Consider the following 18,389-nt stretch of genomic DNA (forward strand, 5'->3'; position numbering starts at 1 on the left):
GATACAGAATATGTCCGGGCTCATGACTCGGCAGTGACCGTACCAGTACCATGGCTGGCTGCTGACGGCCCTCATGAGCATCGCACACTGTGTGGTGCTGAAGGGGAGTTCTTGATGAGAACCTCAACAACGGGTTCTGTCGTAACAGCGGTGGAAGGGCACACGAAGCAACAGTAGTGGCGAGTGAGAGAAGCCTTGCAGCTGGCGGTCGTTGTCATTTTAAGCTGCTGCTGCTAGGCTGCATCGCTCACTACCAGCAATCACAGAGTCCACGTTTACGGCACTTTTTGGCTATTCCATCATCAGAGAGTTTTACAACTTTGAGTCTACATCCCTTAGCACTAAGCAAAGCCATGGAATGCCAAAGTATCGTATGTTGCTAGCAAAAAGAAAAAATGATGCAATTGTCCTCAGTGTCCTCTTCAGTGGGTGGAATCAGATGGAATTAACAAGGCCACATGTGTTTAGATGCATTAGAGGTTGTTTAAATTTTCATCCCATGGTATGCTGGGAAAGGCTGTTGGAGTCGTTTGCTGCACGTGGAGTGGCTGCTGCGGTGATAGCTGTGCAGGGCTGCAAGGTATAAAGTGAGGAGAAGTAGAACCTGTGCCAGGGTGGCTGTGCGACGGCAAGCAGAAAAAGGCACTAATGCAGGTTCACTTTATAGGGCTGATGTCGTATGAAAAAGGACTTGATGCAGGGCTTGTTGGTTCATGTTACAATATTTTCAACAGTGCAAAAAAGGCCACAACACAGGAAAAGACAGAAAGAGACGGACAGTAAGAGCACGTCATATGAATGAGAGGAATAGATGAGTCTTGCAAGGTGATTTTGAACTGCTTCTAGGATAGCATGGTGCGGATTCCATATGTCTATCAGCGCACAATAAAAAAGAACCAGGACCAACAGCATGGATACCACAAAGCGCTGGCAGCCACTAGTTTGTTGCCATGCAAAGTGCCTGGCGCATTGAGGCACCCTATGATCTGTCGCAGTGCACCCTGGTCGGGTCGGCTTGAAATAGAGACGTGCTCCCACCACTGGGGTTGGTGTGCGCTGAAGCCGCCAAACGTGTCAAGCGCCGTCAGAGTGCAGAGGGTCCTGCTTTGGCCAACTTGACGTCACCATGCCGGACATGCGTTGCATTGGAGCATAGACATGCCTTGAGGGGGAAAAAGTGATGCGGATGCTTTGCATCACTTTTCGTGCTGTCCTTGAGCAGCTAATCTGTCAGTGCGCAGAATGAGCATCCCGCACCCTAACTGCGTGCTTAAACCCACTGACGATATCACAATCTACTCTTACAGGCACAGTCTTCCAAGTTTTCGTTTTCGAATTTGCCCACACCCTTCTTTTTTTTTTTCCTGATGCAATATGAGGGGTCGACTTAACAGTCAAGTTGATTCGCAGTTGTGTGTGGTTAGTGCAAAGGCAGCCGAAACTGCAAAAAAAAGTGTGTCTCCATCTCTTTCTCTGCATGTGGTGTGGGGCCCATCCAGAGAGTGAGGCTAAGCCAGATTTTGCTGTAATGGAAAGCTCATGGGCAGTACTTTTGAGAGCACTGACTTTGTGCAAACCTGATGTCCAATGAAAATGGGCCACACCCTGCACCAACCAAAACGACCGCATGACAGCCTTCCTCGTCAGCTCAGAGGTCAGGCGGTGTTGCGCACTTATGTTGTCGCCCTAAAAAGAACAACCACGTTTCTTCGCAATAAAATTCCGTGTAGGATGTTCTTGCAGGCTGTCTGGTTCATTTTCGAGGAAGGATAGAAACTGCACAAAAGGACGGGAGGTAAAGAAACACCAGCACCAGCAGACTGACAACTGTGTATTGAAGAAAGCACAGGCCGTTTATTAAGGCGGGATGTCACAGACAAACACAGGGGAGGGAAATCTACCAAAAGAGCAGTACTTGAGGCCAGGTGAGTCAGCAAGGAATGCATGTAAAAACACTCATCAAAACACATAGTTTATAAGAACTTCTATTTGCGCGAGATGGTTCATTGTACTCGAGACAGGAAAACACACACACAGCTGAAAAACAATGTAGTACAAGCGCACACTTCACCTGACTTTAACCTCTGAAAAGCGAGCAAAGCTACAGAAACCTAGGCATGCGCAGACACAAGCCTCATGTGCAATCAGCAGAACCGTTCACCATATGAAGCTTTAAGAAGGTTCACAGATGTATCGCTGACACAACTTTTTCCTCTTTTTCTTATGTGGTGCGCCTCCAGCACCTCCCGTGCCTTCCGCTCCTGCCCAGAATCTTAATCCCATCAAGTCGTGGTTCCCGCTTTATGCAGTGCTCACAATGTTCCCCCCCCCTTGTATGTTCTGCCGCTCGGTGACGCACCTCCCACTTCTTTGGGCGCCTGCTCTGCTGCACAGTCACTGATGCCAGTTCGGCCCACATTCCCGCAGGTGCCTCGTAGACCACACCGGTGCAGCACTTCACAAAGTGTTTCCCATGTTTTTTACCGCACCCGTTCCTCTTCCCATCGCTCGCTACGCGTGCACAGATCTGTGCAAGCTTCCATGGAGCCGAAAAGACGACAGGAACGACATGTCTGTTTGCCACCTTTTTTCACGTTGTGGGCAACCCTGTGCACAAACGGAACAACTTCAGGTTTTGCATCTTGCTTCCTTTGCTCTGCTGGCCGCTTGAACATGGCGCCCTTGACTTTACGTGGGAGGGCTCCAGCAACACCTGGGATCACCGAGCTAACATATTTTTACTAACATTACTAGCATATTATTAGCCTATACTGACTGTGCCCTAGAACGAAGTTAGACAGGGAAAGGAGTACTAAAGTTGTTCAGATACGTGGACGATTTTTTGGTGGTTTTTAAAAAACTGGACGACGTGACCTACACCGATGCTGTAAGCAGTGTTTTAGAGATCTTTAAAGAGAACGGGAGGAGATCAGTTTTCACACATGAGATGCCCTTGCAGGGATGTTTACAGTTTTTACACCTGGAGCTTACTTTCGGAGTATGCCCCTCGAGCTAGAAAAGAGTTGCTACCGTATGCATTGGCTCATTCTAGGACAGTTAAACGAGCTATTGCTAATCTTTGCCTCGAATCTCCACTCGTGAAGACGTGTCAGCATGGAATGCAAGGGTGCTAGCTTTGATACGCAAGTGGATCGATTGGTGGGGGCCGGATTCCCAAGCTTGGTGATCCCAGGTGTTGCTGGAGCCCTCCCACGTAAAGTCAAGGGTGCCATGTTCAAGCAGCCAGCAGAGCGGGTATGCGAATTCTCTGGCTATCAATTCATGTAACTGAAAGCAACAAAATGCAATGAGAAAGTCCATTAAAGCTGCGTGAGAAATTACCTACTTACACTTTAATATTTATGATAACTTTTGATCTAGGACAACCAGCTCAATTATGATTACATATTTGGAATCAGAAGAGAAAACCGCATCTATGTGCAAGATTTCATGAGATTCTAGTCATAAATAAAACGTTTAGTTTTAGGACCCTCGTCCCCCGTTAAGCTTCCCCTGCCTAACTCTAGAAAAGAAGGCTGTCACAGAAGCCTGCTTTACGTGCTTGTGTTGAAGCACAGCATAATCAATTTAGAGCATTTTTTTTTTCATAAACAGGGCTTGGAAACAACTGCCTAAAGAAAGTTTGTACAAAACTGGGTCAAGTCCAGAGCTTCACCTGGGAAAGAGTCAAATCCAAAGTTTATGCGCTGATGTCGGCTAAATTAGTTGCAAAGTTTTTCATGTCACAGTGGCATAGAGTTGCTTTTAAAGCATACCACATTGTTCATAGCCTGGTGTTCTCTTCAAATGATGTTTGGCTTCTTTCTATGTCTGATTTACGAGAATGAATGCAGTGTCAGTAAAAATGGAAAGGATGTTTGTTTATTTATTTACACCATTCTGCGGACACTCACTCCAAGCAGAATGGGCAAACAGGTCAGTCAAGCCACAAAAAACGCAAGACTCGCTTATTGATTTATATTCATTCAAATACCTCACGGGCTCCGACTGGAGAATTATGTGAGGGGGGTTACATAACTGGGGTGCGAAAAAGAAGCAAGTAGAAGATGGTTATTTTGACATTGTTATACAATGGCAAGCAACCAACCAGAAATATAATTGAGCAGAGTAGTAATTTGGGCGTGTTGGTAGTTCATGATGAGGAAGTTGGAGCGCAAAAAAAACAAAGACATAGTGGAGACGTGGACGGGACAAGCGCCAACTTTCAACAACTGCTTTATTGAAGTGCGGGAAGGGAACCTAGCGGGGCCGCCGCGCATGCGCTAAACCTCTTGTCTCCTAAACTTGCTGTCGTTAAACCCTGAGGCGAGTGTGCAGAAGGTGGTGAAGGCATACATGGTTCAAAATAGTTAAGATTATACACATTATGATAACAAAAATCGATGTTCTTTTGGAGTCATGTGCACTGAGGGTGTGCTGATGCATAGATCGTTCTGAGCGATCTTAGCGGCTTCAAACAGCTCATGTTCGAGCCTACCTTGATGCCTCCCGATTACCGAGGTGCTTTTCAGCAGCGGTAGACATTTGCAGTCCTTACAATGGGGTGGGAGGTTCGAGGCGTAGCCTTTATCTAGTGAATTGGCATGCTCCCTCAATCTGTCGTTTAAACAGCGACCTGTCTGACCGATATAGACTTGACCACAGCTCAGAGCGATAAGATAGATAACACCTTCTTTACAGGGAACAAATCTTTCTTCGTGCTTCTCCCCAGGATTCTTTTGACGCTCACCAGCCACCCTGGGACATAACTTGGATAGCTTGCATGGCGCCTTGAAGATAACATTAACCTGTAATTTAGCCGCATTTCTCTTCAGATTATGCGACACGCGGTGCACGTAAGGCATGACAGCGAAGCTTTTGCTCATTTGTTCCTTCGTGCGCCCTTGCAAGGGTGTTTGCATCTTCTGTATCAGCGTTTCTGCCACAGCTACGATCATTTCAGCGGGGTAGCCAGAACTACCTAAACGCTCCACTTGGGTGTGGAAACTTTCTTTTGTATTATGGTGGCAAGACTTCAAGAGCGCTGCACGAAGACATGATGTAGCTATCCCTCTTTTGACTAACTTGGAGTGAGCTGAGTCAAAAGGAAGCACTGCCTTTTTAGAACGTGGCGTGTACACCCAGCACACATGTCCAGGGTCATTAAAAAACAAGCTTCTTGGAAAAAACAGCGCTAAACGAAAGGACAACGAAAAAGAGTACAACAGGACCGGCGCTGACTATCAACTGAAGGCTTTATTAGGAACAACATGCAATATATACTCCAATGATACATCAATCACCTGGATCAAGATACTTCAGTTCACAGTCATGAACTGTTACAGAGGGGATGCTCACGCACGAGTCACTGTTTTTTTGAATATGAAAGGCTTCACTGATTTCCCGTGTTAGTTTATCTTTGTGTTTGTACAGAATCTTAGTTTCCTTAAAAATGGGGGTACATGATTTTTCAGAAGAATCAGGTTGGTTATTCTGGGAACAGTTCCTGTAATGCAAGGCCAAGTTTGACGACGGAGCCCCCCTTAATGAAGTGTTGTGGTCTCCAAGCACCTTCCTGTTTGACCTATATAGGTCTTCCCGCACGTGAACGGCACTTGATACACAACCCCTTCAGCACAAGGGACAAACCGCCGGTCATGCTTAATCTGGCAACCTTTTTTTGTTTTTCTTCGTTTCTTTTCCTCTTCCCTGGCCCTTCTATCTACCATGGCGCACAATTTGCCGAGCTTGTTTGGTGCCGAAAAAAGAACGTCAATGCCATATCTGCTGCCTACTTGCTTCAAACGGTGTGACATTTGGTGAATGTACGGTAACATCTTTCTCAGTTATGTAGATCAGGCTATTAAAAGTAAGTTGGGCATCAGTATAAAACGCATCTGTAGATATGTGGATGATTATCTTGTTTTTGTCGAACATCATAACTTCAATAGGCAGGTCGATGAGGTGTGAAATATTTTCGACGCAAGCGGGCACGGACTAACTTTCACCTTTGAAAAACCTCACAACAACGAGCTGCAGTTTTTAGGTATAAGATTGACAACGAAGCAAGGACAACGAAGGAAGGACCAGCACACGTGATGTGTGCTGGTCCTTCCTTCAGAGATCAGAGAAGCCTTTGCTCAGTTTTCGTTCAGCGCATTCCAAGGTTGTTAAATGTGGCATAGCAGTTTCTTGCTTAGGTGCTGCCATAACCAAATCATGCGTGCATGCCATCAGTACAAGTTTTAATCAGCAGGTTCAGAGGCTAAGAAGTGCGGGCTTTCCAGTCGACCAATGCGTGGAGCGCCTTTCACCCAGTCCCGCGGCAGCTTGCCGCTCTGCCATCGGCGGAGTAATACGCAGTAGTCCGTAGTAGCAAATAGTCCGCGCATATTTTTATTTCTTCAGGCTGATTTTGCGGCTATATTATCTGTGAATGAAACTATTTATTCATGGAAATCTAAAAAACAAAATAAAGCGAAAGCAAAGCCTCCACGGGACTGGGTGAAAGGCGCTCCACGCGTTAGTCGACTCCGCCCACCGTACGAGGCAGAATTTAAAAAAAAAGGCGGGAGGCGGACGTTAATTCGATTTAATTGGGGAAATCGGCCACACAGGGCAATAAGTCACTGTTTCTAAGAATGCTAGGAACGTGTAGATCGAGTTCCCGCGGCAAAAAGACAAGTTAAGAATCCTCTTCAGTGCACCTTTAACTATTTTGAACCATGTATGCCTTCACCACCTTCTGCACACTCGCCTCAGGGTTTAATGACAGCAAGTTTGGGAGACAAGAGGTTTAGCGCATGCGCGGCGGCCCCGCTAGGTTCCCTTCCCGCACTTCAATAAAGCAGTTGTTGAAAGTTGGCGCTTGTCCCGTCCACGTCTCCACTTTGTCTTTGTTTTTTTGCGCTCCAACTTCCTCACCAACCAGAAAATAGAACTAAATTGAAAAACACACTACAGAAAAAAAAACAGTTCTGAAAGAAATGCGGCTTATTTTTTCTTTGAAGATAGCATAATCTGAGATATGGACAATATTGTCAGGAAGACTATTGCAATAAATGATTGCACGGGGCAGGGCTGATGAGTTGAATGCAGTGGTCCTTCCCGAAAGGCGTTTAAAACTGAGGCGATTATGCAATCGGTGAGATGTGTGTGCCGGTTGTGTAAGAGGTAGTGTGAAGGAATGATGGCTGTAAACAATTTCATGGAAGAGGCAGATAAGTGCTATTGTTCTGCGAGATTCTAAGGATGGAAGGGATGACGAAGCCTTAATGTTAGTTATACTGGAATGTCGGCAATAGTTGCGAGAAATGAAGCGAGCGGCACGATTTTGTACGCGCTCTAGGGTATGCGATAGCGACATTTCACTTCGGATTGGGTCTGTGCCTTTAGAAGTTGCCCCTGTCGTAAAAAAGCCTTGGAGTATATTTTGAGAAGCATTTATCGTGGTCAACACATGTCGATAAAACAGCGGACAAGCTGTCAAAAATAACTGGTCTGTTAAGTAAACTGCGCTATTTTCTGCCACAAAAAGTGAAACTAATTCTTTATAATTCCATGTTTGCTTCCGTTTTAAACTACTGTTTCACGGTATGGGGAACTACCACACTCTCAAACTTAAACAGGTTACATGTAATCCAAAAACGAGCCATAAGAAGCATTGCAAGCATCCCCCGCGACGTTACGACAAAACCCCTTTTTAATGCCTTCCACATAACTCCAATACACGATCTATATAATGTCAACTTAATAAAACGATATAGGAGAAGTAATACCTACCATAATTTTCTTGAAACTTTGTCTCAACTAACACCTAGAGAACACACTCATGCCATAAGGAACCGCGATAAATGGTTCATTCCCCAAATACGTACTAACTATAGACGTCAAATGCTCAGCTACCACTTACCATTATTGCTAAATGCTTTGTGTTAGTCTTACAAACCAGTATTTTTGCATTTTATTTCTTTTGCTGTTTTTGTCTGTTTTTATCTCTTGTTTATTTATTTTTTCCGAGTCAGTTGTGTCTCGCTTATTTTTCCTCAAACGCAATTGTTTTGTTAGTTGCTGCCAATGTATGCAATCAAACAAACCTTGAAACCTTGTACGGGGGCGCAGGCGCGCAATCAAGCTCCAGTGAGAGCTTTTTGTCTGCGCCCCTAACATCTGGATGATGTAAATAAAGATTTGATTGATTGATTGATTGAATGAATTAAGCACTGTTGGTGGGGTGACCAAATGGAAGATGCGGATTCAGGTTGAGGGTGGACAACTCGTGGGACGATGGCTGATTCCAGTCTGTTATTGTGCGTGGACAGAACTACTGACTCTGTCCTGTTGCAGCGTTGACGGGTTTTCCCTGCCTTGCAGGCCCCATTGGGGTGGCGGCCGCTGCGGCCATTGCCACGGGCAAGAAGCGCAAGCGGCCCCACACCTTCGAGACGAACCCTTCCATCCGCAAGCGCCAGCAGACCCGCCTCCTAAGGTGAGCACTGGGCTGGGCTCATTTGGCAGGCACAGTGGTGACGACGTGGGCAGTGGGAATGCGGTAAAACAACCAAGTGTTTCCCCATCAGCAAACCATACAGGGCAGTGCAATTGTTTCCCCCCCCCCCCCCCCCCACAACGAACCATTTTGGGTGCGAGGTTCCGCTTCGACCAAATTTCCTTCTTCTCTGTTGATGCTGTCAGCCCTGTTGGAGGGCCACTACAGGAGTGGAAACCACAAACAAAAAAGAGCAGTTCCAACAAATCAAATAAGGCTAATATGCAGAGTAATACGTGTGAATTAAAGGGACACTGAGGAGGGCTCTATTAATATCTTTTTTATAGCAAAATCCGATAGTTCGGCATTTGGTGGCTTTGTTGCCACTTGGCCGGCAGCGAAAGATGCATTTATTTCTAAGAAATTTGGATTCGAAGTTGAAAAAGTTTTTCCCGTCGCTCAGATTCAAACTTGGGATTCTCCTATGACGACACAGGACTAAGTGACGTGAAACATGACATGCACATGACGTATCGCAGACTCCGTGATTTCTGGCGGCCAGCAGTGCGGCCTAGCAGCAGCCGAAAAGAAAGCTACCGCCGGCCGCACGTTGAAGGCATCTATCGGCTATTGCGGCCGTCGCTTCGTTTACGTTTGCACCGGCGTTTTGCCAGCGTTACAATGGATCTTGTTCTCGAAGTCGATAACGAAGTTCTCGCAAATAGACACCTTTAGCATACCGTGTACCTTGTTACCGTTAGCGGAATACCGGGAGCCCCCATACCGCTGTGAGCAGGCACTGATTGGTCCCGGCACTGCAGGAGCGCGCATAGCTGTTGGGTACGTGGCGCCATCTGGCGACGTCAAGGAGATTTGCGCATGCATTTGCTGCGCCTCAGTGATTCGTGGCTTCTCGTGTCCTAGTGTTGCTAGAACCATTGGTTCTAGCAACACTGTTTTGTCCTGTGACATCATGAAGCTTGTACTTGCGAGTTTGGCCTGTGGCGGCGATACCTGTATTTTGGTTCTTGCTCGTTTCTACGTTACAAGAGCTTTGTTGTCAGTATGAGTGGCGTTTTTGTAATCAGGAGCTGGTATTCTGTCGATGCAAGTCAACTTCAATTTCTCCTCAGTGTCCCTTTAACACAGAACAGCAGCAATGTATGTATGTATGGGTAAGCGGCTGATCTCGCTCTCCTTTCCTTTTCATGCTTGCACATCCACATATGCTTGTGTATCTTGGTAGATTTCTCCAAGAACGGCTGCCGAAGACAGTTTGCACTTTCAGTATGTCACGATATTGAGGGTGGCTTGATGTTGGGTTGGCGCCGAGGTTTTAATTAATTGGACCAACGTGCCCACCGCTGCACTCTCCGTGAGTTTGGAGGGGGAGGAGCGACAAACTTCTCCACCCCGCCTGCAAAAGATGAGGTTCGAGTGCTGACTGGCGAAAGGGGCCACGCCTGATTAGCCGTGCACCAGAGGCATGAGGCGTAGGCAAGTTCCTTATCAAACACCTTTGTACTTGAGCACAAAACCACGACAAAAAGTTACAAAACAAGGCCCCCAACAAAATAGTGCCAATACACAGAATCAGAACACAAACAACTAATAACAGGAAAAGGAAAACATAGGGCTGAGAACTGTACAACAACGTTTTAAGAACAAAGCAGTACTATACAAAAGGTTAGGACGAGAAAGAGCGACAGGACAAAGAAAAAGAGTCAAGTGAGTGGGGAGAAACAGCGGCTTAGCTGAGGAGTGGCAAGGTCCGGTCGCAGGGAGCGTCGGGCTGCGAATGCGCGCGGGGCTGATGGACGAACTTGGGCCACGCTTCTTCGGGGCTGCCGTCGCCGCACTCTACGCGTCAGACACCCGCCTAGGCTCACTTGCCGACTACTTCCCTGGCTGACCTCACACACGTCCGCACGCACCAAAATCTTCACGCCAACTAACTCTCGGCTTGCGGTTTTCCCGCCACCGTGTTCTCGTGACGAACGACAAAAAACAAACAAACAAACGAATCCTCAAGGCCCGGTGCGCCAACGATTTGCAGATGTTGAGAAGGGGGGGAAAGAAACGCGAAGAGATTGAGAAGGGACGCGAGGGAAAGCCACGGTCCTAACGAGGAGCTTGCGAAGGTCGGGAAGGGTGCTGGGGCATTCAACCGGCCGCTTCCCGTCGCCACCTCGTGCAATCGCTCGCTTCCCAGCGATAATCCTGGGGATTGACCCTCCCGTGTCGTGAGCAGTCAACTGGCCTCGCGAGGGGTGCAAAATTGTCGCCACCGCATTGCGACCTTTTCTGAAAAACTGAGGCGCCTTGCCCACCTCGGTCGCAAAAGAAAGACAGGGCACTTTGCTACGCAGCAGCTCAGCTGACATTTCCTGTGAAACTAGAAGTAATGTGCATAAGCATGCGGTGTGGCACACAGCTGCTGGCACTGGTTTTGCCAAATGGCTGGGCTCTGCACTTGCGAACGTTGGTGCAAGGCAGCCTTCGGCTTTCTCACTCACTCTGCTGACGAAGACCTAACGGAAGCCTTCATTTCAGTGTCAAGCTATCATGTTGACGAAAACTAGTGAAAACGTTAAACGTTTCATGAGAAACAGTGGCCAGTTAGGGGGGGGAGTCAGGTATTGGACGCGAAAAAAATTGCCAGAAAATCGAATTTTGGAAAACTGCATTTTTCGAATCTACTACACTTATTCTACTGCTTTGTCAAGTTTCTCATCTCCTCAATTCATATTTGAGCCATAATATCAATTTATAACAAGCCTTGTGGCTAATTTCGAGCCAGCATTCACACCAAAACAGCATGTTTTCAAAAAAGTACAGCTTCCGTCTCACGCCTGCGCTCATGGCAGTCTTGATATCGTTTGAAAGAGTGGTTTTTCCTGTTCAAATTGCCCGTGCCAGCTCCCGGTTCCGCCGATTGGTTGAGTAAAAAATAAATAAAAACAGGTACCCGCGTGTGTTCCTATTTGCTAGTCTGTGCACGTGACGAAAAGGGATTGATTGCCTGATTGGCTGATGAATTAAAGTGGCTGTCTGGGCTTGTTGGTCAGTGGTCATGTTTAAAGAACGCAGTGTGAAAAGACAGTCCGTTTGCCCGGGCATCATGGGTTCATGCGTCACCACACTGAGAGGCATGCTGTTGGGCTGCAGACTGGTCTATACTCCGTTTCATACATAACAGGCAATGCTGCCAAAGCTAGCGTGACTGTTTGCGCAGGCTAAGTCCGCTTGCAAAATGTAGTTCGCCACGCAACCAAAGCGAACACAAACATATTTCGTAGTGAAAAATCTTAAGTGTCATGACTTCGTTTTTACCTCTTGCCACATTTCCGTCCTGTGACTCGTCGAGATTTCGAGAAGCAAAAAGTACACGTGGCGGTATGATACGTGGTTGGTAGGGTACGATACGTGGTTGGTTCCACTAAATCCGCGCCCAAAAAGTAGTTCACTCTCTGTCAAAATTATGGCCAAAGAGCCCGAATGCTGAGCGCCTCACAGCTTCGACCGTGATTTTCAGTGCTACTACATCGTTTCATACCGCTCTTTGCATTCGTCCAAACACTGACGAGTTTCGAGAAGAATGGATGATACGTGGCGGAGTAATATGGTTTTGCGGACGCGCTACTTCAGCAACCTCCGCAGCGTTGCCTGCTCTGTATGCAACGGAGTATAGCAGGGAAGCTCGGGTGCCTCTCCCCTCGCGGGAATTAGCGGTGGGCTGCGAAGATGTGCCTCTGGCAACTGGGCTAGCAAGATGGCCCAGGCCACTGTGGAACCGACTTCGCGGGAGCTCTTTTGCAGTTCAGTGAAGTTTTCCTTCCATTCAGTCACAGAGTCATGGGTCGGCAGGAAAATGGTAAAAGAATGAACCGCAAAAAGACAGGGACAAACGAAGACAGGACTGTCCACTTCTTCGTTTGCCCCTGTCTTTTTGCGCGGCATTCTTTTACCATGAGCACTGACCAACAAGCCCAAACAGCCACTTTAGTTCGGCAGGAAAAACCAGTTCGGCCAGCATTGCCAAACACTTTAAGGGGGGACGAGCGTCTTAAAACTGACCTTTTTACTTGTGGCTAGACTCTCATAAAATTTTGCTCACAGGTCTGTTTTTCTCTTCTGATTCCATGTGTGCAGTCATAATTGAGCTGTTGGTCTTAGATCAAAAGTTATCCTAGATTCTAGAGTGTAATGAGGTAATTTCTTACACAGCTTTAATGAACTTTCTCATCGCATTTTGTTGCTTTTAACTGAATGAATTGCTAGCCAGAGAGTTCCCATACCCGATGACATTCTTACTTTTTTGTTTAGGCCACGGATAAGTAGCAATTTACAATTAGCTTAACGAGTTTCAGTGTCAAATACTGCGACCTTTTTACTCTCGGCACAGTATATCACAATGACATCCCTTTAGAAAAAACAAACAAAGAATGTCACCGGGTATGGGAACTCTCTGGTGATCAATTCATGCAATTAAAAGTAACCAAATGCAGTGAGCAAGTGCATTAAAGCTGGAATAAGAAATTACCTAATTGCATTCTAGACTTTGTAAGATCTAACACCACCAGCCCAATTATGATTACATACTTGGAATCAGAAGAGAAATCCTCGTCCCCCCTGAAAGTGTGGTCATGGCCCTGTTCTGTGGGAAACCCTTTGCAAACCCTGCAGTGGTGAATGCCCACCTGAAGGGCCCCTTATGTGTGCACGCACTGATTCCAGTGTGCTGGATGCCAGGCGCTGAATCCATGAGAGGGTTCGCTTTGGACTTTGCTGGGACGTCAACGGGACGTGGGAGGGGACAGGCCAGTCGACTCTGTGGGTGCGGTCCCATCCCAGCTGCTTGCATTTCTAAGGGGCCGTATGCTTACTTGAGTGCTTTTCTAACCGCCAAATGAATGCGTTTGGCTACACTACTGGGAATTTATCACTCAGAGCTTATAGAATAAGCATAGAATTTATTTCCAGAAGGTTTCAATGCTTCTGCGTGCAAAAGTTAGCGCAACACACGAGGCACTCACAAGAAAGGTGGACAGGACAACACACTTGTCCTGTCCACCTTTCTTGTGTTGCGCTAACTTTTGTACGCAGAACTATTTATCGACTAGCCCAGCAACAAGTGTTGCATGAGTTTCGATGTTTCAGATTGTTTTGTTTTCATCTGTGTTCCCGAGAGGGCACTCTTGATTGTGTTGTTTTGTGTTTGTGAGAGGGCGTTAGCCATTTTGAATTTGCACGGGAGACTTTTCGTGTGGCAGCACTTTGTCGGCTTGACATTTTCACTATAGTCATGTCTGTGCACAAGGGGAGATGCCTGGGCCTACACGTCTCAACGCGCCAGCATGAAGGGCTCGCGGAGGATTTCTTGTGCAACAGCACAGCGACATAAGGCCAGAGGAGGAGAAAGGACGATACACAGCGCTGACTAACAACATGAGTTTGTTCAGCAAGCCATGCTTGTAAAGGCACCAGCAACACTGAAAAGCACAAAAACACAAAGAACCGTGACATATATTCCTCCACCCAAGCATGTTTCTGAAACCACAAGGTTAACCTGTGTGCAAAAAATTCATCTTCTTTCTGCAAGATAGCGACAGAAGGGGTGCTTACGCACCTCTGACCCAACCTCATGATCTCAAACGCTTCGATAACTTCTCTAGTCAACTGATCTTTGTGTCTATCAACAATCCTGCCTTTGCCATGTGAAGGCTGGCAGGAACAATCAAGGCAGTGAACACCACAGTGGCGGGCAGCATTCTCAACATCGTTTTTGTGCTCCCTCAGCCTGTCGTTCAAACAACGACTGGTTTGGCCAACATGGGAACCACCACAAGTGTAGGAGGAACATCCCTCCTGCGGGGTCAAGTGTTGAGCTCAGTCACGAAAGGCGCAGCTGTGGCAGCAGATCGCTGAAAGGCCCCGAGGCTGTCAATCAGTGGCAGAAATTCTGGAGAGAAGAAGTAGGCAATGCTTGGCACGGTGCAGCGTTTGTCAACTGCCAAAGCAAGTAAGTCCTGCAGTCACACTTTACTCTCTCTTCTTATCTTGAAACTTGGAAAAAACCACCTGGGCACAAATAATTTCACAAGCACAAAAAAAGACACGAGGAGACAACGGAGAGAAACACACAAGGAGACAACAGACAGAAAGACACGAGGAGACAACAGCCAAGCACCTGTCCGTTGTCTCCTCGTGTCTTTTTTGTCCTTGTGAGGTCATTTGCGCCTAGGTGGTTTTTTCCCAAGTTTCAAGATGCAAAACGAACCAGCCCGTCAACATGCTCTTGTGTCAACAAGCGCACGTTGTCACCCGTAGGGAGGCGGCTGCCTGACGGGGGCCGCATACTTGATGACCTTGTGGGCCGCTCAAGCACCTTTGGCGTGTGTGATACGACGGAACAGGGCAGGTAAGTCCCTTTCAGGTATCACAGCAGCTCTCAGTGCTCCTGCCATTTTTTTTTTTTCAAGTCTTACACTTGCTACGTTGTGATAACTTTCTTCACGATAACCGTATTAGCCAGTTCATGACTGCAATCACGTTGTACAGGGTAACGGCCGAGAAGGCAGGTCCCTCAAGAACCAGAAATTTCTCACCTCTAGAGCGGCTGCTGCTGGGTCTGTGGGTCACAAGGCTGGCACGAAAGCCATAGCACGGAGTCTCTTCTGTTGGAAGCTACCATACATCATCTGCATACACGTGTGCATGACAGGCAGAGCCAGCATTGCATTTGAAGGAAGCCACACTTGAAAGCAGGTGAGTGTAAACACCATGGGAAAAAACACATGCTGCAAGTACTGACCACAAGCCAGATGATTTATTCAACCATGAAATTCAACTATGAAATGAAACAGATATTGTGCAAAAGTTAAGGGGGGACGAGCGTCTTAATGCTGACCTTTTTATTTGTGGCTAGAATGTCATAAAATATTGCACACAGATGCATTTCTCTCTTCTGACTCCAAAAACGTAGTCATAATTGAGTTGGTGGTCTTAAATCAAAAGTTATCTTGAATATTAAAGTGTAATGAGGTAATTTCTTACGCAGCTTCAATTAACTTTCTCATTGCATTTTGTTGCTTTTAATTACATGAATTGATAGCCAGAGAGTTCCCATACCCGGTGTGACATTCTTACTTTTTTTTTGTTTAGGCCACGTACAGCTAGCAATTTACAATTAGCTTAACGAGTTGCAGTGTCAAATACTGCGACCTTTTACTCTCGACACAGTATATCACCATGATATCCCTTTAGAAAAAAACAAAGAATGTCACCGGGTATGGGAACTCTCTGGTGATCAATTCATGTAAGTAAAAGCAACAAAATGCAATGAGAAAGGTCAATAAAGCTGGGTAAGAAATTACCTGATTAAATTCTAGACTTTGTAAGATTTAAGACCACCACCTCAATTGTGATTATATATTTGGAATCAGAAGGGAAAAACTCATCTGTGTGCAAAATTTCATGAGACTCTAGCCATAGATAAAAAAGCTGGTTTTAAGACCCTCGTCCCCGCCTTAACATGTCTTACTTAAACCAGTCCAACATTTAACGGACTGAATATTGGTCAGAATGAGTGAACGTATTGGCGATTCCATTGGCCTATTGTGCACTCCTTTACAGCAGGCAGAGACAAGCCAGCTGCACGCCCTGGTCGACCAATGCTTGCCAACCTCCGGCCAGGCATTGCAGAAAACTACGAACAGTCCCTGGAGATTGCCAAAAAGAAGCTCTTTGTTTCGTAACAGCTGCTAAAATCACACTAGCAGGAGTCAATTGTGAAAGATTAACATATGCCTGGTACATAACACGCACTAAGCTAATAATTGCACACATGTTGCTTTTACTGACAAGTTTCACAGCAGAAGATGACACAGAAATTGCACTGTGTGGCAGCCATTACATACACCTAGTGCATAGCACACACAGTAAGCTGCACACTGTTATTGCATTCTTTATACAAGGCAGTCTCACAGAAGCGGACGGCAGGAAAATTGCATTTTGTTGCAGCCACCTACCTGTCCGATCCTCGGAAGAGGGCGCACCCCCTGGCATTGCAGTGTGATTCTTCTTGCTCTCTGTTCAGGAGATACAACTGGCTTGTGCAGGACAGGGAGGGTGCAACCCAGGCAACTTGTGCAATAGCTGCAGGTGTGTGGGGATACCAGTGCATCTTTTTGAAAAGGCTGCTTCAGCACTACAACGCAGCACAGGCAGCCTTGGAACGCATAGCACGGTGCTGCTTTCTCTGCCCCATGCTGGTATCTGCACCGTTGGCTGTTCTGCAACAACTCGGTGGGCTGCAGTCGAATACTACATCATCATCAAGTAACTCTTGTTTGGGCGAGCTGGTTCTTCTTTGAACGGGCACGTACTTGCGCAAAGAAGAAGACGGGGCACAACAAAGGAACACACACGACATGCACAGAGCGCAACTTCCAACCGGTTTGTAAAAAAAAAAAAATACACCAGCTGGAAGTTGCGCTCTGCATATGTCGTGTGTGTTCCTTTGTTGTGTGGCATCTTCTTCACGCAAGTACGTACCCACTGTGTTTAGTGCAATATGACACCATGACTGCAAAGAAATGTGTGCAGTTGACATTCTACAGCGGGATGCAAGTTGAAAGAAAAACTGCTATTAATTTTGGGTCATGAGTGCATTACTCTGTTAAAGATTGCATGAAGCAATTGTCTTCAATGGCCATGCCAGAGAAAGCTGAGGTACTTACTAGGCTGCCTTGACACTAAAGGTGCACTGAAGAGGAATCTGAACTCGTATTTTTACCACTGGAACTCGATCTACACATTCTGAGCGTTCTTGGAAACTTGGAATTATTACCCTGTGCGGCCGATTTCCCTAATTTAAATCAGATTAACATCGGGCTCCCGCCTTTTTTCTTTTTTTAGTTCCCCGCAAACAGTGGAAGGAGTTGACCAACCTTTCACCCAGTCCTGTGGCGGCTTGCGGCTCTGCCATCGGCGGAGTGATATGTAGTGATCGGCGAAAGCAAAGAGTCCACGCGTATTTGTATTTCCGTGGGCCTAATGTGCAGCTATCCACGGAAACCTAGAAGAAACAAAATAAAAGTGAGAGAAAAGCCACCACGCCACTGCCTGAAAGGCACTCCATGCGTTGGTTGACTCCTCCTGCCGTCTGCGGGGAGTTCAAAAAAAAGGCGGGACGTTAGTTCGTCTTAATTATTGAAATCGGCCGCACAGGGCAATAAATCGAAGTTTATAAGAATGCTGGGAACATGTAGATTGAGTTCTTGCGGCAAAGAGACGCGTTCAGATTCCTCTTTAATATTTACAGAGGATGGGTGTGATGTAATGACCAACCAATGTTTTGTAACATGTGACTGTATGGGTTGTTATTTTTCATATTCAGTTGGAACAACAAAAGCCGCTGATGGCAGTGATAACATTCCGTAGAAGTGTTGTAGGAGTGGTTTGTACTGAATCCTTTTTCAAAATAAAACATTTCCAATTACAGTCATCTGCCTCTGATTGTTTCTTGTGGTGGACACTCCAGCAACGGCCTGATGTCAAGGCGCCCATGTACTGTGCGATGTCAGTGCACGTTAAAGAACCCCAGGTGGTTGAAATTTCGGGAGCCCTCCACTACGGCGTCCCTCATGGCCTGAGTCACATTGGGACGTTAAACCCCAATAAACCAGACCAAGGTAGTGAGGCTGCCCTTAAGCAACTAAATATTCAGCATAATTGCATCATCTGCCTAAGGTGTGGTGTGTGACCTGCCGTTGCATCCGTCTCGGATATTTGGAGGTGCAAGCTATTCTCCTGCAAGCTTGTTGTGCCCGGTCTGAGTCGCCTCTGCCACAGCTGCAGGTTGTGCCGCTACCCTCATTTCGGAATGTGCCTCGTTGCG

The 18,389-nt window shown here is 46.7% G+C and overlaps 1 protein-coding gene across 4 annotated transcripts in view; it reads left to right on the forward strand.

Annotated features, from left to right (window-relative positions):
- The window catches only part of LOC149337853 (DNA-binding protein P3A2-like), a 123,886-nt gene that overhangs the window by 26,736 nt on the left and 78,761 nt on the right, over window positions 1-18,389 (forward strand). For 3 of the 4 annotated variants that reach the window (XM_089553555.1, XM_089553553.1, XM_089553554.1), the window contains exon 3: window positions 8,374-8,488. In XM_089553555.1, the coding sequence (XP_089409681.1) occupies window positions 8,374-8,488 (115 nt within the window). Of the gene's footprint in view, window positions 1-8,373; window positions 8,489-14,331; window positions 14,511-14,818; window positions 14,910-18,389 lie in introns of those variants that run through there. The other variant, XM_089553556.1, reaches the window with a different exon arrangement.

The sequence above is a fragment of the Amblyomma mixtum genome, chromosome 7 (assembly GCF_055824585.1).
Source record: "Amblyomma mixtum isolate Tamu chromosome 7, ASM5582458v1, whole genome shotgun sequence".
In the NCBI taxonomy this organism is placed as follows: Eukaryota; Metazoa; Arthropoda; class Arachnida; order Ixodida; family Ixodidae; genus Amblyomma; species Amblyomma mixtum.